Source organism: Rhodamnia argentea, chromosome 9, assembly GCF_020921035.1.
Source record: "Rhodamnia argentea isolate NSW1041297 chromosome 9, ASM2092103v1, whole genome shotgun sequence".
NCBI lineage: Eukaryota > Viridiplantae > Streptophyta > Magnoliopsida > Myrtales > Myrtaceae > Rhodamnia > Rhodamnia argentea.
This window is the reverse complement of record NC_063158.1, coordinates 6,742,722-6,765,459: the sequence shown is the minus strand read 5'-3', so window position 1 is coordinate 6,765,459 and position 22,738 is coordinate 6,742,722. Positions and strand designations below refer to the sequence as shown.

Here is a 22,738-nt window from a genome sequence, read left to right as displayed (position 1 = left end):
AAAGAATGTTAGTGTTACATTGAATATTGTTGGATATCGGTTCCTAATTATTCTGATAGGGCCATAGATTGTGTCTTATTGAGTATTTTGAATGATTATTCAATAGGGTGTTTTGGTGGCAATGTCACTCCTTTTTCTTGGTGGGGCCTAAAGTTCGGAAATTTAAAAACCCCTCCTTAAATGAACGGGCAGGTGGCAGGTGAGGCTTTAACTTTGGACCTTTCCACACTTCAAGGGCAAACGGCAAAGGATACCAAACCTAATTTGTTGAAAACAAGAAACTTGAATTGACAAAATTATCTCGAGAGAGTTTCTTGTCCCGAGAGGAAATTTCTCGGACGTTTCGGAAGATCCAGCCTTGACAGGAGCACGTGCTTCCTTCGCACGTCGTGCTCGGTCTTGACAAACCCAAAGCTCATCTCTGTTCAACGCTTCTCTTCTCTTTAGTTCAGAAACCTCTTTCTTTAGCTTTGAATTTTTCCTTACAACCTTACTTGTCAAAAAGATCTATGAAGAATTTATGCATCTCATCGTGGGATAGTTCAAAGGCATCAACCTCGTATTCTTCGAATTGAGTTGACCCTTAGAGAGGGATGCGATATGTAGATGTTTGATTCACATTTAGCGTCGCTCTAAGTCATTTCTCCTCTATCGGTCTTAAACACTCTATAATCTCTAATTACAAACACAAAAAGGCCTCTCTCTCTCTCTCTTTTCATAAAGAGAATTAGATTACAAGCAGTTAACATTTTATGAGCAACGTGAGAAAGCAAGATAATTAGAGAGTTGAAGCTCTTTCAGTTCCGCCATATCCTTAAGCAGGCTTTAAATCCTTCTAGTAGTCTCCCAAGCTTGAATTAGCTATTAGAGAGTCTTCAGCAAGGAGAGCGACTCGTTGGACAGAAGATCACTTTCGCCGGCTGGGAAAATATTCAATGATTTGTAACCACCGCGCCATCAACTTGCGTGGTGTACGTGAGCCTGCATAAAAGAACGACTATTCGCCATCCTCTAACTCTGGTCCTTCCAAATAAATTGGCGGCTTTGGTTCCATTCAGTTGCTCACTATTCCTTAGTCTGTCCGAGTCCCTGCGAATTTCTCATTGTATTTGACTTGTTCACGCTTTACTTGGTCCATCTAACGTTTAGACATATTGGCGTCCGAGACTAGACGTGGCTGGTTCTGGTTCCGGTTCCTAGGCCCAACGGCCCTTTTAAAAAAAAAAAAAAATCGGGTCAGAACCGGCGGTTTCGGGCCGGTTCCGACAATTATGGAACCATGGGCCCGGTCAATGGGCCGATTTCGGGCCTTGGTTCATTTTGGTCATGTCTATCCGAGACCTTATTCGCCCTTGATAGTGGTAGAGCAATCCTTGCTTTAACGAAAGTTGGAACGTGATTTGCATATTACCCTTTACTTCTATCAACCAATCAATAATACATGCATCGGTAGACCCCAATTATTATGTCATTTTCAAAGCATCACAAAAGGATTTTCCCATAGTTTTTATTAGCGACATGATGCCAATAAACTCTTTTCTATATAGAACGGAGCGTCCACATGAAAACCGAACTACTTTTGGCAATTACAATGTTTTATGAGACTTAGACATGCATAAATCTTTTTATTGAAAAGAAAAGAAAAAAACATATCTACAGTTTCGTAAAAATTAAGGAAACGTGGGAAAACAAAAATTTCATTCCAAATCTACAACAAACATATCCCCAAAAAGCAGAGCGGAGAGAATCAGGATGGGCAGTCCAACGGCGACGGCGCCATGGAAGCAGCTTCTCCTCAATGCGCTGCACTCCAACTCCGGCCTCAAGCACTCCTCCTTCTTCCAGCTCGTATCCCTTCGTACCTTCGCTCTGAGAAAGTTTCGATTTTTAAGACATCCCTTGACTTTGGTTCCCCTGTTTTCTTGGTGCCAGGCGACTGTCGGATCCAATGGAAGACCCTCCAATCGAACCGTCGTCTTCCGGTCTCTAGCTTCCCATACGCACGATCGTCTCCGCTAGTGTAGTAGATTCGTGTTCTGCAGTTAGTAAAGTAGGCATTTGAGTTGCTCCTTCTTGATTGATTTTGCAGGGGGTTTCAAGAGAACACCGATAAGATCCAAATTCATACCGATTCCCGCAGTCGCAAGGTTCTTTCCTCTCTTGACTTGTTTACTGCCTCGCTAATTCTGGTCATTTGACATCATTCCCACTCTCTCCTACAAACAATGTTTCGGAGTCCCAAGCTCAATCGACCATCCTGCTTTCTGAATTTGCAGCATCCCTCATTGGTTTTGAAATGGGAACCCGTTGCTCTTGCTCTGATGTTTTTGACAACTGAACAATCTGCTTGAGCAGACGTAGGAATGCCTACTTTTAACTTCATCTCGCAAGTGCTTGTTCATATCTGACATTGAATTCTGTGGATTTATTATACTAAATTCGGCTTGAATTCTGCAGATTGAAGAGCTCAAGCACAATCCTCTAGCTGAGGTAATCACCGTTTGACGGTATATGTTAGTTCATGACGTCTTCAGGAACTTTTATCAGTGCTACAAAGCTACTGCTTACTTGCTTAGACATAAATGAATGGGATTTTAAAGTTTCTCTGATCTCCTTATAGTCTGTTGATGTTAGAACTTGATTTCCTCTCTCTAGGTATGTTGGTACTTTACCGACTCTTGGGAGCAGTTTCGGATTAGCGGAGTAGTTGAGATGATTGATCACTCGAATCCCGATAGCCTGAAGCTTCAGGTGCATATTTCTTCTTGAATGTTCATTTTCATTCAATGTTGATTCATGTGCATTTCTTGTAAGGTTGGTATCAATACATGTAAATAATTTGGAGAGTTGTCTGCTGGTTCTTGTGGTTTTGGATTCAACAAAGTGTACAGTCTGTGTGCATCCACAAGGTCGTTAAATGAGCTCCTGAAGCTGTTAACTGATCAAGAAGATGACTGCAAATGATGCGATGATTTTTTTGTCATGTCAATATCACATATTCTTTGCGAACAAACAAGCATGATACCATGAAGCTCACGCTACTGCACGTGATGTGGAGATGGGCAATTGAAAACCATATGCAAACCATGCTTAATCAAGAAATGAGCGACGGTGTAACAAATGCCAATGTTGAGGCTAGCAGTCACTGCATCACAGTTCTTATTTAGATTACCTTAGATGAATTCATTACTTCTAACTCTAAATGCAGCAACGAGAGAAAGCTTGGCATGCTTGTTCTGTGAAATCCAGACTACAGTACTTGGGACCTACTCCTGGCCTCCCCTCCATAAGCGAACATTTTACAGATGAAAATTCTTTAGATTCTTCGACCGGCCCTGTAGATTCATTTTGTCTGCTGATTCTGGATCCGGATCAGGTTGAATATTTTATCGTCTTGAACTTACTTCCTTATTGCAATCATCAAGATGATAACATTCTCTTGTCTTCCCTTTCTCATCCAGGTTGACTATTTGAATTTGAAGAGTAACCAGAGGATGACTTTTAAATCGACTAAAAGTCATTCTGAAGAGAAATGTTGGGTTTCAGAGAGGATTAATCCATGACTTTTTTATTTATCTAGTATCTGATCTTCACAATCTACACAGATAAAATGGCGAATTCAGAGCATTTCCAGTGGTTTTCTTTAACACCAACATTTCTAGGCTGATGTTATCTGCAGATAATCTCTCAATCTTTCGGCACCATGTGTAAAAGAATAAGCCTTTTCACCTGGGATTAGTAAGCCAAGCACAAAATTCTCCAGAGAAGCGAGCAGATGCATCTGTATGCATACTTTAGTATGGCCAAAGACTGACGAACTTTGAGGAGTACTTGGCAACTTTTCAGTTGCTTTGCCATCTTGAGGAACATTTGCTATCCTCCATATGGTAGGTTCCCATGGTCAGAGGTATTTTCCTTGATCAAGAGAATATAAGAGAGTCACGGGTATTTGTGCTTGATGAATCGTAATTACTTCATGTCCAAAGACCAATGTGCACCATACTTGATCAGAAAGTGTGGTCATTCTATTAAAGGACCTAAAAGGTCTACATTGCTAATCATAGAAGAGGGCATTAAGAGAGTTTTCTGCAAGACGCTGCCAGGAGAACCTGGATGCATCCATCTGCAAAATTTTCTGTCATATGGTCTCTGTGTCAGCCGCTATCTGAATGCACGTCATTCAACAGTGTTCTGCAGATGTCCAATTTGGCTTGACTAGGCGCATCGAGGACATATGAGATGACTAATATCGCAATTGATGGAACAAAGATATGCTGTCTTGTGATGACGAATTGGGTCCTTTAATTTCAAAATCAAGGACATCAATTTCTTGTAATTTTGAGAAAAGGGGTCTTCTGTATGGTCAACATGTTGTCCGAATCTAATACAGTCAAAAGTTTTCTAAAAACCTTCAAGAAAGTTCAATTTCTCTAGTGTTCTATATGTACCTGTATGGTATCATTTTCCTAAAGGGTTGAAGCCTTTGATGGCTTTAGCCCAACGCACCAGATATACTGGACAATCTTTCCTAATTTGTGTGTAGGGGTATGTGCATCCCTTTCCTCTAAGGAGGTGAAAGGGGAAATTTTAACAACCGTATTGGTTTAGAACGAGGTGGAGCGAGTGAGCCTAGGCTTGGATATCTTCTTGTCCTCTTCAAAAGAAATGATGGATATGTTGGCTGGGTTCTCAATCATCAGCTTTGCAATCAGGTAGCCAGAAATGCTCCATGTCTGGTACTTTCTAGCTTGTTTCCCAATATACCGCCCTGACCTTCCATCGTAATATTCAGGCCAACCATCCTTTGCGAGGCGCTTTTCGACCAACTCAATTGCTCGCTTTGCTGTCTGTGGCCTACCAGTCTTGATACAAGCCGCAGTCAGCAGCCATAGTAGCACTGTGCAAAAATGACCACCGCACAAGAAAAATAACTTGTCAATTGGATTTGTCTTTAACATTTGTCACATACAGGTCAACTTTACAAGTTCGCAAGAATTGAAGAATAGCCAGGTGATGGTAAAGAAAGTAATTTTTCAATGCTCTTTATCAGAAGAAGATGAAAGTGACAATAACTGCACTTTACCAGGCCAAGATCCGCCGTTATGGTAGCTCCATCTTGTGTTCTTTGGATCACATCCAGTGACTATCCTCCATTCATGACCCTCGAGTGCAGGGTAAGTGATCTTCAAAGGCATCTCCCCTATCAAGTCCTCCCACCGGTCCTCAATTAGCTCCATGATTGCTGTTGCTTGGGCTGTTGTAGCCAGAGAACTCAAAATGGCAATGCAGTTGCCAACTAAGAACCACCTGAAGTCCATTCGAGCTGGGCTAACATTTCCTATGAAATATCCTCCCCGAAGTGGCATAAAATCAAACACCCAGTCAGGAATCGATTCTGGTATCACATTGAACTTATTGACCGCCGTATCAGAATACTCCTCTGTTTTGTAACGGTAGATGATATTCAATTGCGTATGATCCATCCAATAGTACTTCCTAAAGTGAAAACTTAGAGCCATTATCCTTTTGTCAATTCGCTCAATAAGTTCCTTGCCATCACGCTCTGGTTTCAGCAACTGCTGTGCACACCTTAGTGCAAAATAGAAGAGAGCCTGGATTTCAATCGGATAACCATAGACACCCTGTTTCAAAGGTAAGAAGGTTTCAGTGTCAATCATTGTTTTTGTCTTGAGACTAGAGCGGTATTTAGGAGCTTGGAGCTTCCTGGGACAATGTAAAGTTAGTGCACCTAACCTTTTTACCATCTCACACCTCTCATTTAGCTAAACCCTTGTGTAATCCTTGATCATTTGGGGGAAAAGAACGTTCCATGCCGATGCTAGTTTTAAATAGAAACTAGAGATAAATTGGCCTCGACATGTTTTGTCTATCACCATTTGCAGAAACTAGCAAAATAGTTAATCATTTAGGTGGCGGCACTTAAGCATTACTTCAGCCATTGAAACATGCAGTTGGTATTGGCTTGCTCTGGAGGCTAGTGGGGACAGAAACCTTATCAGCACTGCTCTAGCCAGCATCAGATGCTGCTCAGAGAGGTAGGATGCAAGTGCTAATACAACAGTTAATGAACCACTAAAAGTAGATTCTAAAATTCTCAGATATGCTCAGCATGCGCCAAGCCATTTTGACAAGTTTTAGCTCGATAAAACTCAAGAAAAAGAACGATGAGAAAACTAACCATTCTTCTGTCAATCATGCTACAACCATCTGCGCAAAGAAGCGTTGGGAAAGTGTCGAATCCATCAGATAGGCAAAGATTAAGTATCAGCTTCATTCCTTTCTGCACAACTGGCAGGTCCGCAAGGGAATAATCATGCGTGCACTTTGTATATGACCTCAGCAGTATGATCCACCAGAACCCTGAATCAACAGGTGCAACTCTTCCTATCGCACTACCACCAAAATCCGCAACCAGTCTCTCCTTTTTGTCTTGCAAGTCAAAACCGACTTTGAAGCTTGCGGGCATAACTCCTTCTCCAAGAGTGAAGTTATCAATTCTCTTTTCCCAGCCTTGGAGATGAAGGGTCTTTAACAGGAAGTTCTTCACAATTTCTGGTTCCATGTCTTTTTTCATCAGGCAAGCCAATCCACTAGGTACAAAATCTCTAACAAAGACCTGAGGTTCATACATTAACAAAATCAACAAGAAACCATGCTCCTGAGACGACCACAAAAATGCCTGTTAGAAAATCAGCTTATCACGGTGAAGACCAAACAAGAAGCCAAAAGCAACAGTTTTCACGGGGAACATTTATGCCTGATCGCTTGTGTATAAGGTTTGAAAGGAATGAATTGCTTAACTATCTTTAATCATCTTGATACTCATGAAAATACCAAGATCAGCAACAAAGTTGGATGAAATTGTATAACTGGTCGTGATATTCATTGAACTAATGTTGTCCCCATGGTTACTATTCTAAAGTGAGCAAAAGTATTTCGTGGATAAAGCGGGGTAGACCCAATTCTTTCAAATAAGGATTAAACACAACAGATTCTCAGTATGTGCAAATATGATGTGAAGGGGAGGAAGGCAATGAAGATTGGGACCAAGAGTAGAATCTCTGCACTCGTTAGTTTTAGAAATAAGCATAGCCCATGTAAATGAAAGAGTTGCACATCATAAGTTGAATCTGCAACATATTACACCTAAATGCCCAGTAACTGATTCCTACTTTGGTAACTTGGTCATTACCAAATTCAAACCAAGAGAATTCCATATTGAAAGTCACACCATCCACTAGGGTAAAATACGAGATCGCTCATGAGCGGATGAAACAATTAAAGAACAAGGAATCAAAAGGTACGTGCATATTCTCCCCTAATGGATGACTGGAGCCACTGATCTATCTGAACAGTAACATATGCATGAAAACAGGACAGACTAATAAACTGCCCTTATATTACCTGATTATAATTCAAGGCATCAGCGTTTGGATCCATGGCAGCCAGAGTTCCCACGGGCTTGCCCTTGTAGAAGACGTATGACTTGTTAAGCCTCTCCCACGCTTCCTCCATCACCGGGCTTCCATTGGCGGGCAGTGGGGCGTCCTCCATCGAATCATAATTGTTGAGATTGGCGCTCAGGCTGGGGCACGGCCTGATCGTGGCCTTTACGTTGTCCGAAGCGTCATGACAGAAACTGGCCTTCCTGCTCGGTTTCTCGGGAGACGCCTCCTCTTCAACCAAACCCGATGGCTTCTCCATCGCTTCCGCATCTCCATCTTTAGCAGAATCTGAAGAATCCCCATTCTGCTCAGGCATTTCGATCTCTCCAAACTCGGACGGCGATTTCCCGTTCGCATCGAGCGCTTCGCTCCCGAGAGAGCTGGAAGATTTCAAAGCGGCTTCAGCATCTTGAGGTTCCGAAGAGGTCGATGACATTGCAACGGCTGCAGCGGGAACTGGGAGAGAAGGAAGAGAATCCGCATTTTCAGGGGAGACCGATGGGACCAGAACTTGACTAACCGAGACGTCTTCACCTCCGACGACCGGTACGGATTCCCGCGGAGACTTCTCGGCAGTGCCGGCGCTGGAGTTCCTCGGGGCGGCCCGATCAGACTCGCTCTCTTTGGGGAGTAGTTCTCCGGGCGACTCGTACATCTGAAAGAGTTTGAAAGATAAGAAACGCATGCCACGCAACGACTCCACGTTTGCCTGAGCCCCGAGAAGCCACATCTCCACACACAAGCACCAAAGAACGAAAACACGAAGAAGACGAAGAAGAAGAAGAAGAAGAAGAAGAAGAAGAAGAAGTACCTTGAGAATGCAGTGTAAAACAGAAGGAGAGAGAGAGTTGCAGTCAACAACTGGAACTGGAACTTGGAAGGAGGAGGGAGGAGGCGGGAGCGTGAGCGAAGCAAGAAAGGCGTGGGCTGGCTTTCTGTTCCGGCGGTTATTACTGTAGCAAAGTAGGTCTTGTTGCGGAAGTATTTACGAGAAGTGCCACCGACCACGATCCGAGTCGACGCATGTGGACTCTCTTCTTCGGTGCGGGGTATTTTGGGAAAATTGTAGGTCTATAAGCAGGAGAGTGCCCCAGCACAGCATTATAGACTATACACGTGCCTATTTGCTTCGACGGATTTTCGCGCCATCGACCCGACTTTTTTGCAATTTCAAAAATTCGGGATCTGGATGGATTTTTTCTCCATTAGCTCTTAACAAGAATTTTAATCAGATGAAAAGAGAATGCGATTCGTAGAGCCGATGCCGCGTTAGGACGATACAGCACAACTTGTGTGCGATCTCAAATTATGTAATTTGAATCGAATGTTCTCTTTCGATAAGAATATTTTAGCTTCATTCATTTTGTAATAATTGGTTGATTAAACATGAAGTCCAGAGGATCGGCAAGACATGACCAGTGATCACAAGAGGGATAGAGGTGGAGAAGCGAAGAGAGCCCGGCACGCCAATCGTCGAGAGTACTCGACTCGTAGAACCACAGTGCTAGATTATATTTGAACTAAAGAGAAGCTGACGCCGACCCATGAATCGATAGAATAGAATCCATGACTAAAGGATGCCATGAGAATTATCAATGTGTTTATCACGCGTATCGAGATTAATTAGTTTCATTTATGCGGCACTGCACATGATTAAGCACAAACGCAAGTGTATGGTAATAATGAAACGTGGGTTCTCATTTCCACAATCAGATGTGTAAGTTTCAATCAAGCAAATGATGTGGTGGCTGAGCAAAAAGAGTTTTGCTATTCTGCAGGGCTCTCTGCACCAGCGACCACCGCCATAAGACCGCCTCCGATGACATCAAACTCATCACTTTCGTCGATCAACCGGCGACTGCTGTTCATCGACGCACAGTCGCTCGATCCAGCCGTTGATCTCAGCCAATTCAAAGAGTCGAAACTAATATCAGAAGATCACAGCATACTGCATCTACTTGTCTTACTCAGTTTCCAATCGAGAAATAGGCATCCGTCCCATCTACTTGTCAAACTCCCATATGACGCCTCCATCCTCTGCAATGTCAAGGAAAAAATTTTATCATATCATAAGACATGAATTTGGCGGAGCGAAAGCTCAATTCGCCAGATAAACAAGACCACGATAGAAAGTATCACGAGAAAATGTGTACAGAACATCATTATATTTTACACTCCGAGCACATGAAAGCAGAACATCGTTTCTATGAATTCTAAAACGACATCAAAGTTTTGTCAATTTCCAGACTCTGTTCTAGCTAGATGTCCTTATTGTAATACACCAACACGACAGCAAATCCATGCCATTCTTCATCTTCGGCTTTGCCTCACCTGTCCTTTTCTTGTTTCAAATCATTAGCTACGCATGAGTGAACCAACTCATTTGTTCATTAATGGAAGAAAACATCAACACAAGAAGCCCTAGAGTAGGTTCTAAGACCAGCGTGCATTTGCACAGGCGATGATTTCCTTAGAGGACACTTTACAGTCGTCAACTGTGCAAATGCGTATGGGGACATTCAATCGCAGCTCCTGTGATACCTAAGAAGATGATATAAGATATTTTCTCACCTTTGACTTTCTTATTTATCCAGGTCTCCACCAACATTCCTGCACCAATTCCACCGGCAACGCATGCCCCGTAAAAAGCAAGAGTCAAGGGCAAAGATCTTCGAGGAAGGAAGTAATAGTCTGGAATTTGCCTAATCTTTCTAGGCAACCGCTTCTTTACAGTTGGTTTAGCAGCAGGATCCTTTTGTATGTCACCGCCAACAGCTTTCCAGTCCACCCCTTTGAAAGGATCTTTCGACTCTTCAGTTCCCATTGCTAAATACAAATTTGCAATGGATTTAACTTGGAAAGTTCAAACCGACTGATCACACATACTATATATGCAGGATAATGACAAAAAGCCTGCAGGTAGACAGAGGAAACTGACGAATTTCCCAAATGGAAAAGGCTGCATTTTAATCAATCATGAGTCATTCTATTTGCATTTGAAACACACTGGTGAGAGAGGCTACTACTATGCAGCAAATCACCTATTCCAAACAACCCTTTGAACGAGTACAAAGAGCATGTTAGCTTGTAAAACAGCAAATTGATTTTGTAAATGAGCAGTAAATCTCCATAGATGGCAACTTCTCTGAAATAATCCATTGCAAAAATTTTGTTCTTTAGAGAACTTGTTCCAGTGAAGCTAAAAGCTGCAAATCCATGATGACCAGCAAGTCACCATAAGCTTTCAGCAACTAATTTTGATACTACTCTCAGTAGAATGTCTCATGAACACAGAATCCAAACCCCCATATACTAAGAAAAAGACGTATTCTAGTCACCAATTGCAAGGAACATTCAAGTCCCAAATAGATAATTCCATTTCCAAAGCCTAAACAAGATAAACTATGGAAGCCTGGTAAATAGTTTGCAAAATGGACCTTTGCAAGTTCGAATTATGAAGGAAGTTGTAATCACAGTCTTCAAAGCATCCCCAGTCTTGGCCTTCGGCCACTATAATAACGCTGCCTCAGCCATCGGAAGGGATCAGAGGAGCTAGCCCATGCAGTCAATTTCAATGAGCACTATTCAAGCTCTTGACTCTGATGTTATCTAAATTTTCATGACCGAAGCAGGTGAATCTTTTTTCCCAGCTAAAATACAAACGTCTCAAAGCATGAATCTGATTGGATTAGATATCTTCTTCCCAGTAATGCGCATACCGTCTATCATCATGGTTATGAAGTCAATACCACATCTATCTACACCAAGACAGGAGGATATGAAATTATGCTAGAGTACCCATTGACGAGGACAACATCCGCCTCAGAGCCAAAAACCTTAAAACTAAGCACACACCATCGGAATTCGAAACAACCATGCCACCATAGTCGATAACCAAGCATACAGTTTAATAAAATCGACCCGGGTCCGCAGGCTAAATGACGTGTATCCTACAGACAAGTAAGTAACATTCTACTAGCCGCGTCAAAATTGCAAACGACAAGCTCACTACGATCGGAAACACTTCACCCGCATATAACCAAATCCTAACCCGATGCCAACACTGGCCAGATGAGCACGACAGAAAGCGGCGAAAAGCAGTCAAAGAGGCGACCCACATTGGCATTTCTGAGCGATTAGCTCCACCGGCTGAGCGCTGAAGACCAGTTCGATTCGGACGGACGGTGGGTCATCGCCATGGACACGCAATTTCCAAAAGCGACGCCACAATACAAGCGATTCAAGCAGCAACAAATGGGTACGAACATGGATTTCGAAGGAAGCGAAAGAAATCGCACAAAGAGGAATAAGCCAATCAAGAGCTTCAACTTCGATATCGAGAGAGAGAGAGAGAGAGAGAGATGGGCTTACGAGTCAGTCGATGCAGGTGTCGGCGGACGGAAGCTGAAGCTGGGGTTTGCAAATCGTCGACATTCTCCACTTCACCTGCTTGGACGGCTTCCACTCGTCAAAAACTCTCCGTCAGGTTTCCGTTTTTAATTCCGTTTAAAAATGAGCCCTTGTGCATAAAATAAAATTAAAAAAAAAACCTGAAATTAATTTCAAACAAATAACTATATGTTATGATATGAACACACCACATCAATTCGTTATTTATGACCGATCAGATTCTATTGATAAAGTACCAAATATCACGAATGTCTTTCCGATATCTTAAATTTTTTCTTGTCTGTATCCAATAACCAAATAAAACATTTTGCCAAAAAAAAAAAACTAAATAAAACATAACGGCACGGTTTCATTCGAATGGCTCGGCGCCACTGCATGCGCAAATAGCAATTGGCAAATTGATAGGATGTGACTATTTATTTCGCAATGGAAGTCCGACGGAATGTACTTCTGAATCAATTATACGAATTTAGGATTTTTATGGGATTTAACAGGAAAAAAAAAGTTTGGGATGTATTATCTCCCGGGCAGTGTAAGAGAAGTTTCATGTCTCTTTCAATTAAGGGCCGGTTCCATAAAATGAGAATTAAAAATCGCTGGTTCCTAGACTCGACCCAAAAACAGGATCAGCGGTCCGAATGGGTATTGGGTAGCGTGTGTACCGGTCCGGTTCGTACTCAGCGGTTCTCATTTATTGAAATCGGAACTCGGACCCACTCCTTCGATTCAGTGCGATTTGAACGGTTTCCTATTCTTTCACGCACCTGTGCTACCAACTGCGTAGATATATGTAGCCATCATTCCATTGCTGCAGTGTACATCCATGATGTAGGAAGGTCCGATGGGAGTGGTTGGACAGAGACAGGTGGGATTTTCCCTTATCCTATGAAATCGAGGGGTGGCGCACAACCGCACGGCGCCACCGTGTGCTGCGAGACACCAGACCAGACACCGACCACCGTTTTCTTCCTCGCGAACCTAACCAAAAGTCCCGAACGTCACTGGTCCCACTTTCTCTCGCAAGGCAAGGCAAGGCAACAACCGACGGTGTCGTGTAGCTCCAGTTTCCCATCATTCCCATTCTTGATATTTTTGCGAGGAAAATGCTCCGATGAAACAAACCGACGGGATGCAGCATCACATCCATTGACTGCGCAGAACAAGACCCAAGCATCTCCTTCCTTTCTTTCCTCATTTGCTTCTCTTTTGCTAGATTTGGCTCTCTCTATCTCTCCCTCCTGTACAAGCAGGCCTTAAGTTAAAGGCTGGCGACTGCCCTCCTGTGGTGTATGCATGGTTTAGTTGCCTCCGTTCCTCCACCATAAGTCTACCTGCATGATTTTCCGGTACCCTCTCTCTCACCTCGCTGATTAGTGCTCCGGTTGTACCTCAATCTCCATCCTAATGGTGTTGTGGTGATGGTGTTTTTCTTGCTTTGTTGCTTCGAACATCACTGCCTCCTGCTTAAAAATGAAACCTTTCTGATGATTAGTCATCTGGGTCTGAATTGTTATGTTTTCTGTCGTTTTCCTGTTTAATTGGTAGCAGCGAAACAAAAAAAAAAATTGTATTTCTTTGGATATTCAAGCTCTTCCTGTGAAGGGACATGAGACTGCATTCATAGAGCTTGTTAAGGTTCCATGATCGATTAGACCATGCTTGTTGGTACTTGTCTTGTTAGAAGAGGCCGAAAGGAGTCTATTTTTCTGCATTATGGCATTTTTTTTTTCCTTATGATCCCTAGAGTTCTACTGATATTTCAGAAAGGAATGATGCAAGTGTTGGCTCGTATAAGCTCGTCCCTTCTGTCATGATGTCATTCTTTAATGACTCGTCAAACCTTAAAGTCGTTCTTACTCCCCGTGCTTTTACTGAGAGCTATGTTGTGATTTTTATCCCTCATAGTCAATAGATTTGATTGAACTTGGCCTGAGTTGGGACTCTATTGGGAAAAGTTATTGCCAAATCGATTGACTCGTGGCGTCTTAATTTGCTTGGGTTTTGTTAACCGAGACTTCCTAGTTACGCAAATGGCTGATGTTTCTATAACCTTGCCAACGATATATTACCTGCAAACAAACTTGTCAATTCTAGCGTCTTCCATTTGTTTGTAAGAGCAACATATAGTGAAATTGAGTTTTCACCTAAGTTGTGAGTATCCTTTTCTGTGAGATTATTGAAGTAAGAATTTTATGGGACGGTCGTTTTTGTTCATCGGATTGTTCCACCAAAGCCAGGTCAATTGACCGAAGTTTCATTGACAAAGACATTGCAATGACAATTCTTATGGGACTTTGGTCTTTTTGTCCATCCAAGTTCCATGAAGCAGGGCTTGTTCTTTGCTAAGGAGCTTAAGCATTAGAAAGCTTTCTGTTGAATGCGCACATGACAAATTCAGATGGACCACACATTTGATTGTGTATTCTGTTTTCATAATCACATTTTGGCAAACGAGTATAGTTGGTTGTGCGACACCATGTTATCATGCTGTGTATGTGGTTGAAAATGCACAACAAAAGAACACTTGCGAGTGAGGTATGATTGGTTACTGAATGTTGGTCGGAAGCTCAAGAACACGATAATACTCACCATAGATTATTGGTTGACTACTTAAAGGCATTTCGGAAGTTATGTAGGTGGGATTTTTCTTTTACAACAATTAATCAGGTACATTGAATTTTAGAAGTTGAGGAAAGTTGTTAAGATTGCAAAACTCAGGACACAAGTTACGTAGCCATTTCTTGTACCTGCCTTATACCTCCATTTGTTTCTAAACTTATTCTTCTTGCTTCTCTCTGAAAGGTCATTTGGGGTTTTCGACATAGTTGATGTGTTTTACTAGAATTTCAGGAACGGTTGAAAAATTTCTGCTGATATTAGTGCAACTGTATAGTTGCCTTTTATTTATTTATTTTTTTATCGTCTTGTGTATAAAGATGGCGTCATGTTTTGTGGATCATAAACTGTATATTGTGATTGGTTTACATGCTGTCAACAGCGAAATGTCTGAAAGGCTCAGAGAGTGATGGCAGCAGCTGAAGCCAGAGCTGTATGGCAGAGAACAATAAACCGTTATTTTGTACAGGAGGATGCAAAAAGAGCCCCTAAATTAGCTTGCTGCCAATCATCATCAGTGACGTCTAAACAGGTAGATGCTGGACCAACCACCACAGCCCATGAGGGTGACCATCCAGATATAGGTTTCCTGCCTTCCAATGGGAAGCCTTTGTTTTCTGATCTTTGCGATGACACAAGATGGTGGCTTCATCTCCAGCCAATCCGTGGGTTCCAAAAGGTTTTAATGAGTGAAAATATAGATCTCCTTGATGTTGAGATGAAAAGTTTGAAAACGGGCTTGGGAAACTTATATTCTGAGTCGCATAAGATGGTCTTGCAGGATGAAGAAGACCATAAGGATTTTGACGGTAAAAAGCGAGAGATGGAAGCCGAAGACAGTGGGGAGGCCAAAGATATGAAGGATATCGATATGGGAGGAAGCTATGCCTGCATGCAAATAGATGATTTTGGCTCATCAGTTTCCAAGCAGCTTATTGAACTTGGTTTTGAGCCAGATTCTCCATGGATTAGTAATGCAAATAATGATCCATGGTGGCGTGCGATGGATAAGGGTGAAGTAGCCTTCTTGGTTGCTAGGAAGTTGCTTGACCATGTTGAGAATTGTGATCTTCCCCCGCCTCAGAAACTTCATGTTAAGCAATGCGCCTACTCAAAAATTAGATGCTTCAATCATGATAATCCTTCTCACATGAAAGCGCAGCCAGTGACTCTTTCAACACCACCTGTTTGGTCACATGATTTTGATCCTGATGAAACAGTTGGAACATGTGTGGCTTCATTGGAAGAATATGTGCCTGGCGAGTTGCACAGGTACTTGGCGCCGTCAGTGTACTTAAGTAATTGTCATCCTCTTTTGTTGCTAGATAGGGTAGCTGCTTCTTCAAAGAGAGTATACTGCTTAAATAGGTAATATCCACTTGTTATTAGCTCTAGTCCTTGAAATAGATAGGGAAGAAAAAGCACCTTTGCAATGCAATGATCACCATAGCCATTTTTCAGATGGTTCAGGTTTATAGGCCGATCCAGACTGGTGTAGCACAATTTCTGAACGAACGTTTGAAAATGCGACGCGATGCTATACTATATAGGATGGAAAGTAGTTTTCTGCCCCATATTAAGTGCTTCATTGGTCTTTGGAAATTTGCAGCAAAACTACTGACAATGCTGGCCCTGAGGATATGAAGGAAGCATATGAAGTTCCTGATGGTGATCCTTGCAAGTCTCAGCTTTTGGAAGCCCTCCGGCATTCTCAAACACGTGCCAGAGAAGCAGAGAAGGCAGCAAAGCGTGCTCATGAAGAGAAGGAGCACATCATTGAGCTCTTCTTCAGACAAGCTTCTCAGCTTTTTGCCTGCCAGCAGTGGTTTCATCAATGGCAGCTAAAAGCGTTCTACTTGCAAGCTGAGAACACTGATCAGCCAATTGTCACACCTGTCCCTGCCATCCATCCTTGGATGCCTCGCAAAGGTATAATAGTGCGGTCGAAACCTCCTAAGAATGCCAATACTAAACGGGGAAAACAGGGACCAATGTGGCTAGACATTACTAAGTATGCGCTCACCGTGGCATTAGGTTTGAGCCTTGTGGGTACTGGTTTGCTTGTGGGATGGACCGTCGGGCTGTTATTGCCTCCTTTTTAGACAACGTACGTGGTTGTGCAAAGCAAAGCCTTCTCTGCTGGTTTGTGAAGGAGCGTTGCATACATGAGCAAGATCGGTTGCCACAGAATTAGTTTTGCCAATGTGTAAATTTTATGGTCATTAGTAGTTTCTCAAATCAGTGTAGTTTTTCACGCCTTTTGGCGAATGTGAATTGTGTTTTAGATGCACATATAGGCCTGTACTCATATACCCAGCTGCTAGATTTATTCTCGAATAAATTTTAAGGTCATGAGGAGGAAAAAGAAGTTTTCTGCCATGAGTCCATGGGACAAGTAGCCCATCCGAAGGACGCTAGGTTGACCAAGCTTCACTCAGAAAGATACTGATTTTGTGATTGACAAGATGACAAATCACATAAAGAAGTGACCATCTTTTAGCAAATTGAAGATAAACGAAACGAAAGAACCAAACGAAAAGGCGGCCAATAGTTTACGATACAACTAAAGATCTTGACCAGGATTGAAGTCACATCCACATTTTAAGCAAGACTCAGGAAAAGTTGAACACGATTACAGCCACTGCCGCATTTGTAAGCAAAACTCGGGGATAATTAACGACAAAATAAAGATTTATACAACCTGAAATTAAAAATTTCCGAACTACGACCAAAGAGCCGTAGGACTCAAAACTGTGCAAAGCTTCGATGTGATTATCATGTAAAAGACTCCATAAAACCCCGTCCCCAAACCAGATAACGGCACCAATTGGAAGTCGAAGTTCCGTTTCCTCACAGCTTTAAGCAGATGCAACTTGCAAAAAGAACCGCCAAATAAGCCCTCATATCTGCAAAAGATACTGATGATGAGAAGACCTCGATCTTTCATATCACAAAGAATCAACAAAATGAGTGGTGTTATTGTTCAGCTACTGCAAAGAGTCTGGACTTTAGATAAAATAACTCTAAAACAAGCAGGATCAGCAACCAATATTTAAGTTTTTAACTACCAAGGTTTTAGCTATAAAACTCATCGGTCACATCTCATTGCATAAGTATCAGGTCAACAAGTGATAAATCAGTTATCAAAAACTCAAAACTTAATATGGGGGTAACCGCAAAGAAAACAAATATTAAACACAAGCATCAAGAGGAGTCCTCTATTGACATGCACATTGTGTCTTCCACAACCAACAGAAACATGGGATATTAAATAACTAGTAGAAGAATCTCCTGAATACACAGATACAATGTCCTTAAATGAACTTTTGAAATGGCACCAAGCCACAAAATAGTAAGTTGACTGATCCATGCATCCAAGTTAAAGCACCAGCATCATATAGAGGTGAGGTGACGTATCCACGGTGACAATTCAGACACACAAAAGGGGACTAAAGAAGTACAGATGATATACACATGCTTACCTAAACACGATAAAGTTTCCTTAGATGTGTTATTAGACGTCACACCATGTAAGGTATGCGAGGGAAACTACACAAAAGTGTGTAATAGAAAAATCTCATCACGCAACTATTCCATAACTTAAAAAATGACTAGTTGGGTCATTTAATCTCGTCTGCTTGATTAAGGAAAAGTGAGGGCCAAAAGCGGAATATGAAAATGTACAAAATAACGGTAATCCAACTTATACCCCCCAATTTCGACCAAAAAAAGAACTTATACCCCCAAAGCAACTCCGGAAATGGCCACGTGTTTTCCAACTTATTGCTAAAAATGAACGATGAAATATGCTCCAAAAAGTTATTACAGCATAAGATCTTCCAAAATACAAATAAATACACACCAAGTCAATTTTAATCTGAATAATCAGTTGTCAATTCCAATGCACTGATGTTCTGTGAGTTGTGCGACATACTCCCAACGGAAAAACACAGACATACGTCTTGCATAGTGAAATGAAAGAAATAGTAGAGAACACAGACTTGCAACGTCTGTTTAGTACCTTCTCAAACAATAGGGCAGTTATAAGTGCTGCAGAGCTGAAGTAATGCATTCTGGTTTGCTGGATCAAGATTCTCACTGATGATCTGAGGATACTTCCCAGGAGATAGGGCAGACAGTCTTGCCAGAGAAGTCACCAAAAATTCTCTTGGTTCCCTTATATCCTTCAAAGGGTCCTCTTCCTTCCTTCCAGCATTGTGGAGATTGACAAAAGTGGCAGTATAACCGATATTTTCAGCTACATCTGGAGCATCTGGCTCTTCCACAAGTGTATCCTCCTCAGGGCGAGAAAGCAAGGTCATAATGCTGTCTAGCATCTTCCCCCAGTGTCTGCTAGCTGCTGCATCTAAAAGAAGAGGACTTTCACAGAGCAGCCTCGTTGAAGCAACCGCAGTTAGCTTACGTTCAACATTCCCGGCGATTAACTTTAGATTTGGTATCCAAATCTGCTCCAAAATCATGACAAAAATGTTGGGCTGAACAGCATTCATTGAGTCAACAAGGTTAGAGGGACCATGCTTGACCAGAAACAGTGACATAAATATCAAAAGAGACTTCACAAACTTCGTAGTCCGTCTATTCTGGAGACGTGTAAACAAGGCATGCCAGATGTGGGGGATGTAGGGCGCAATCAAACTATAATCTAGATTCTCAATAACAGTGTTGAGGACAAAGAAGCCCTGTTCCTCTGTGCTCGTGGACAGGACTAGTTTGTTGAATATGCCAAGCACCTGGCTCAGCCTACCTCCCTGACTGAGTTCGTGTGGTGACTTTTGAAGAAATGCCTGAAGCAGACGCACAAGTGCAGGGACATTTGGACCTCTATTCCAAAGATCAGGCGACAACAGAATCTCAAAAATCGGCATGTAATTAGCTGGAATGGGTGGTCTGTTCAATTCAACAAGCTGAGCCAACAGCTGAAATGCGTAGGGGAAGAACTCAGTAACATCCTTGGTCAAGATCGTCTGGAGGCTGGGAAAGAGGCTTACTTCAAAAGATGATATTAAAGAGGCATCCTTCTCACAAGCCCTCCTGACAAGAACAGCCACTGACTCAAATAAATAATGGTTAAAAACTGGATCTTTCGGGTTTTTACAAACTTCATTCAGAATGGAGGTCAACCCAGCAATACAAGGTTCAGCGATCCCTTGGGAGATGTCAGCAACCCCAAGGACTCGCATGATACATTTCATAACGTATGGGTTCTCCTCAGATTCAGGAAACCGCAAAGCCGTGAAAAGGTTGTTCATTGTCACCATAAGAAAGGGGCTGATATCTGCAGAGGTGTATCTTGCTTTCCCACCCTCATCCCTAACAAGCAAAAGCTTTTCAATGCAGCTCGCAGCATAAGAGTGAACTACATTGGACTCCGAACTAAGATACCTAACCACATCAGGAAACAACTGCAAGGTAATGCCCTTTGGTATCTGACTCCGAAACAATGTTAAGAACTTGAGAGCACCCGCCTTTAGCATGGGAAACTCGTTCACATTCTGACTCTTCAACTCTGGAACTATAACGGACATGAAGAAGCTCTCAACGTTAACGACATCAGTAGAAACAGCATTACCCCCAGCCTTCTTTGTCGCCAGTGAAACAACCAAGTATATGGCACAATCCTTGTCCTTCCAGTTGACAGCTGGGTTTGTAGCAAATGAGGTCAAAAGGTTCTGTATCTGAGCAGACACAATGGCATTAACCTCTACCTTATGATATGTAGCAATCCCTTTCAGAAGTTCGCATGCAATCCTTCTCCTAGTATCAAGATCACTACCTTCCATGTCCCTCCTAATGAACTCAATGTAATTCATCTCAAAGAGCTCCTCATCTTCCTCCCTCAAACGCACATTAGGGATCACGATGCTCTGACAAATCCGCTGAATTACACCCTCCCCTTCAAACAACTTATGGTGCACACTTGTACTAACAGTCGTCAAAAACTTAATCGCCGTAATGGCCAACCTATCACGACTAGAGGACTGAGTCACATCCCCAAGTAAACTCCAAACAGCAGATGCAAACTTATTCAAATAACCTTGGAACTCGTCCTCATTCTTCTCCATATAAAGACTAATATTCTCACACACAGCAGCTCTAAGCTCGTCCACAAGCGCGAGCCCGTCAGGGCCACTGCTCTCGAGTGCAGGATATCTAGTAGTAAGGTACTTTTGGAACTCACCCATCCACTCTCCCATATGATCCTCAAAGAATTCCGGCAGTTCTTGCACATTAAGAGAATAGAAAATCCGACAGCACAACCGCTGAGACTCGAATAAAGGACGCAAGTTTACAGCTTGACCAGAAGAGGAAGTTTCGTCAATTAGCTTAGCAGTCCTCAGGAATATCTCCAACAAAGGCGCAGCGAAATTATCCAAGCAATATTTCAAATCAAGCAACAAGTCATTGGTTTTGTACTGGTAAAGGAACTTCTCGAAAATAGAATTGGCGGTACCAAGAATCCCGTTGATGGAGGCATAGTCAGAGGCCTGCGAAGCCTTCTGGAGATTGGACACAAGATCAGGGAGCAAGGCAGGCCACAGCTTGGGGAAATCGTGCTTGCTGATCACGGCTAGGGCTTCGCTGAGCTGGCTCTGGATTCGGGCCGACGAGGACAGCATCAGAGGGACAATGAGGGCTTTGATTTGCTCCTTCTCGGCGTCGGGGATCGGAGATGAGGAAGGGGCGGGAGCGTCGGAATCGGGGGGAGACGGGGCCCAGCGAGTGCGTAGATGGTTCTTGAAGTTAACCGCGGCGGCCTGGCGGATCTGCTCGTCGACGGAGGACTCGGCGACCAGGCGGAGGACGGCGAGGGCGTAGTTGGGGCGCTCGGAAGCGTCGGAGAGGGAGGACTCGGCCTGGCGGCGGGGGCCGGGAGCCGGAGAGAGGGTGTGGAGGAAGCATTGGGAGAGGAATTGAAGCGTCTCCTGATTCCACTCCATGGGTAGCTACAGCTTGAGCAGCAGCTCCGATTTGGGGTGGGGTTCGTCCCCTAGGGTTTTAGGGGAGATTTTGAAAAGCAACGGAGGGTGTGATTGCGGAGCCTTCCACTTCCAGAACTGGCAGAGCGACGCAGGGCAGCAGAAGGAGAAAAAGAGGGAAAGTTGGGCTTTTCTTTATTTACTTTCGGAGCCCCAATATTTTCGGTTTTCGCAGTTTAGGCCCGCCATTTTGAGTTTTAGTGCAAACCAGGACAGGGTAGACCCGACCCATGGTGCTTGGGCTGCACCTTCATGGGCCCAAATTGGAGAAGCAAGTAATGAATTCCAAGCTTGAAGTGGCCGAAAATTCATTTGAATTCTACAGTTTTTACTTCTGGCAAAACTATAGTCCTGTCAACAATTGCATTAAGATTAAGCGAGTTGAAGGACCAAAAAGCCTTAGCTGCAGACATCATGCGGATTAGAGAGTACAAATTTATCAGCCCATGGGAAAAACTAACTTTCTGCAAATGCCTATTATGTGTATCTCGCGGTACGAAAATATTGTCCGAGAGACAAGTTATGTCACCGTAGTTAAGAAGCATGCAAGAACCGATTCGAGGTCTTCTTATGAAGTTCCAATTCGCATACTGATTTCCTCAACGGATCACATTAGCACACTATGACTGAAAATAACAATTCATTAACCTGTTAAAGCACAGTAACTACCTCGATGTAAAATAAGATTTACCTAATTGAACGCGACTTGGATGTCATATTGATCCATCACTTTTATTTGTAGAGAAGCTTATATGGTTTTTCTCCCAAAAAAACAGATCGATACCCTTCTAACCAATAATCAAGGGTAAGGAAATCGGAATAGGTTTCAAATTTGAAAAGGAACAAATTATTTTGCTTCTCTGGATATCATGGATTGCATTGTAAACTTTCTCAATTCGTAAATTCCAAAATTCGTGAAATCATATTCTAACAGCCCGAAGTTTTCTACTAATTACAAAAAAAAAATAATAATAAAACGACATACATATGTAAATAGATATTTGTTTTCCTTTTTTTGAAACCACAGGGACCACAACGTTATTACATGCTCAATTTGATTTACTTCATAAATCCTACACCAAATTATTAAAAAGAACATGCGGTAGAAAAGACAAAATTGTTACGTCATATTGGATTGGAGGAGGGTACTACAAAGGATGCGGCAAAAAGGTTCCACCGAGATTTGAACTCGGGTTACTGGATTCAGAGTCCAATGTCCTAACCGCTAGACCATGGAACCACTTGTTG

General features: G+C 42.6%; 5 protein-coding genes and 1 non-coding gene across 13 annotated transcripts; 2 read left to right on the top strand and 4 right to left on the bottom strand.

Annotated features, from left to right (window-relative positions):
- Positions 1-956: 956 nt before the first annotated feature.
- Positions 957-16,677, top strand: LOC115748551. 5 transcript variants are annotated; one of them, XM_048285383.1, is made up of 5 exons: positions 957-966; positions 1,660-1,663; positions 12,906-13,222; positions 14,875-15,764; positions 16,102-16,677. In XM_048285383.1, exons 4-5 carry the CDS (start codon positions 14,902-14,904, stop codon positions 16,592-16,594), a joined length of 1,356 nt encoding a protein of 451 aa, XP_048141340.1. In that variant the 5' UTR covers positions 957-966; positions 1,660-1,663; positions 12,906-13,222; positions 14,875-14,901; the 3' UTR covers positions 16,595-16,677. The 5 variants fall into 5 exon arrangements, with proteins under 5 accessions (XP_048141340.1, XP_048141339.1, XP_030540923.1 ...); XM_048285382.1 differs by lacking the exons at positions 957-966; positions 1,660-1,663 and having other exon boundaries at positions 12,694-13,046; positions 13,168-13,222; XM_030685063.2 differs by lacking the exons at positions 957-966; positions 1,660-1,663 and having other exon boundaries at positions 12,694-13,222; positions 14,875-15,171; positions 15,274-15,764.
- On the top strand, positions 1,694-3,959 carry LOC115748553 (pyridoxine/pyridoxamine 5'-phosphate oxidase 2). 2 transcript variants are annotated; one of them, XM_048285385.1, is made up of 7 exons: positions 1,694-1,848; positions 1,933-1,982; positions 2,090-2,147; positions 2,458-2,490; positions 2,656-2,751; positions 3,212-3,376; positions 3,462-3,959. In XM_048285385.1, the coding sequence occupies exons 1-7, from the start codon at positions 1,753-1,755 to the stop codon at positions 3,561-3,563; spliced, it is 600 nt and encodes a 199-aa protein (XP_048141342.1). In that variant the 5' UTR covers positions 1,694-1,752; the 3' UTR covers positions 3,564-3,959. The 2 variants fall into 2 exon arrangements, with proteins under 2 accessions (XP_048141342.1, XP_030540926.1); XM_030685066.2 differs by having other exon boundaries at positions 1,695-1,848; positions 3,209-3,376.
- Positions 4,410-8,497, bottom strand: LOC115748550 (probable alkaline/neutral invertase F). Of its 2 annotated transcripts, none has more exons than XM_030685058.2 (5): positions 8,278-8,497; positions 7,426-8,121; positions 6,200-6,637; positions 5,084-5,642; positions 4,410-4,897 (listed from the first exon to the last, which is right to left on the bottom strand). In XM_030685058.2, exons 2-5 carry the CDS (start codon positions 8,119-8,121, stop codon positions 4,605-4,607), a joined length of 1,986 nt encoding a protein of 661 aa, XP_030540918.1. In that variant the 5' UTR covers positions 8,278-8,497; the 3' UTR covers positions 4,410-4,604. The 2 variants fall into 2 exon arrangements, with proteins under 2 accessions (XP_030540918.1, XP_048141338.1); XM_048285381.1 differs by having other exon boundaries at positions 7,426-8,132; positions 8,281-8,496.
- Positions 9,084-11,902, bottom strand: LOC125316607. 2 transcript variants are annotated; one of them, XM_048285387.1, is made up of 4 exons: positions 10,910-11,263; positions 10,038-10,379; positions 9,479-9,503; positions 9,084-9,430 (listed from the first exon to the last, which is right to left on the bottom strand). In XM_048285387.1, the coding sequence occupies exons 2-4, from the start codon at positions 10,288-10,290 to the stop codon at positions 9,421-9,423; spliced, it is 288 nt and encodes a 95-aa protein (XP_048141344.1). In that variant the 5' UTR covers positions 10,291-10,379; positions 10,910-11,263; the 3' UTR covers positions 9,084-9,420. The 2 variants fall into 2 exon arrangements, with proteins under 2 accessions (XP_048141344.1, XP_048141343.1); XM_048285386.1 differs by lacking the exon at positions 10,910-11,263 and adding an exon at positions 11,838-11,902 and having other exon boundaries at positions 9,084-9,503.
- Positions 16,678-17,022: 345 nt separating the features above from the next.
- On the bottom strand, positions 17,023-21,591 carry LOC115748544 (exportin-2). Its single transcript, XM_048285380.1, has 2 exons — positions 18,514-21,591; positions 17,023-17,400 (listed from the first exon to the last, which is right to left on the bottom strand). The coding sequence occupies exon 1, from the start codon at positions 21,449-21,451 to the stop codon at positions 18,518-18,520; it is 2,934 nt and encodes a 977-aa protein (XP_048141337.1). The 5' UTR covers positions 21,452-21,591; the 3' UTR covers positions 17,023-17,400; positions 18,514-18,517.
- Positions 21,592-22,658: 1,067 nt separating this feature from the next.
- TRNAQ-CUG lies at positions 22,659-22,730 on the bottom strand. Its single transcript has one exon. It is a non-coding gene; the product is annotated as a tRNA-Gln (tRNA).
- Between the last annotated feature and the right edge of the window lie 8 nt (positions 22,731-22,738).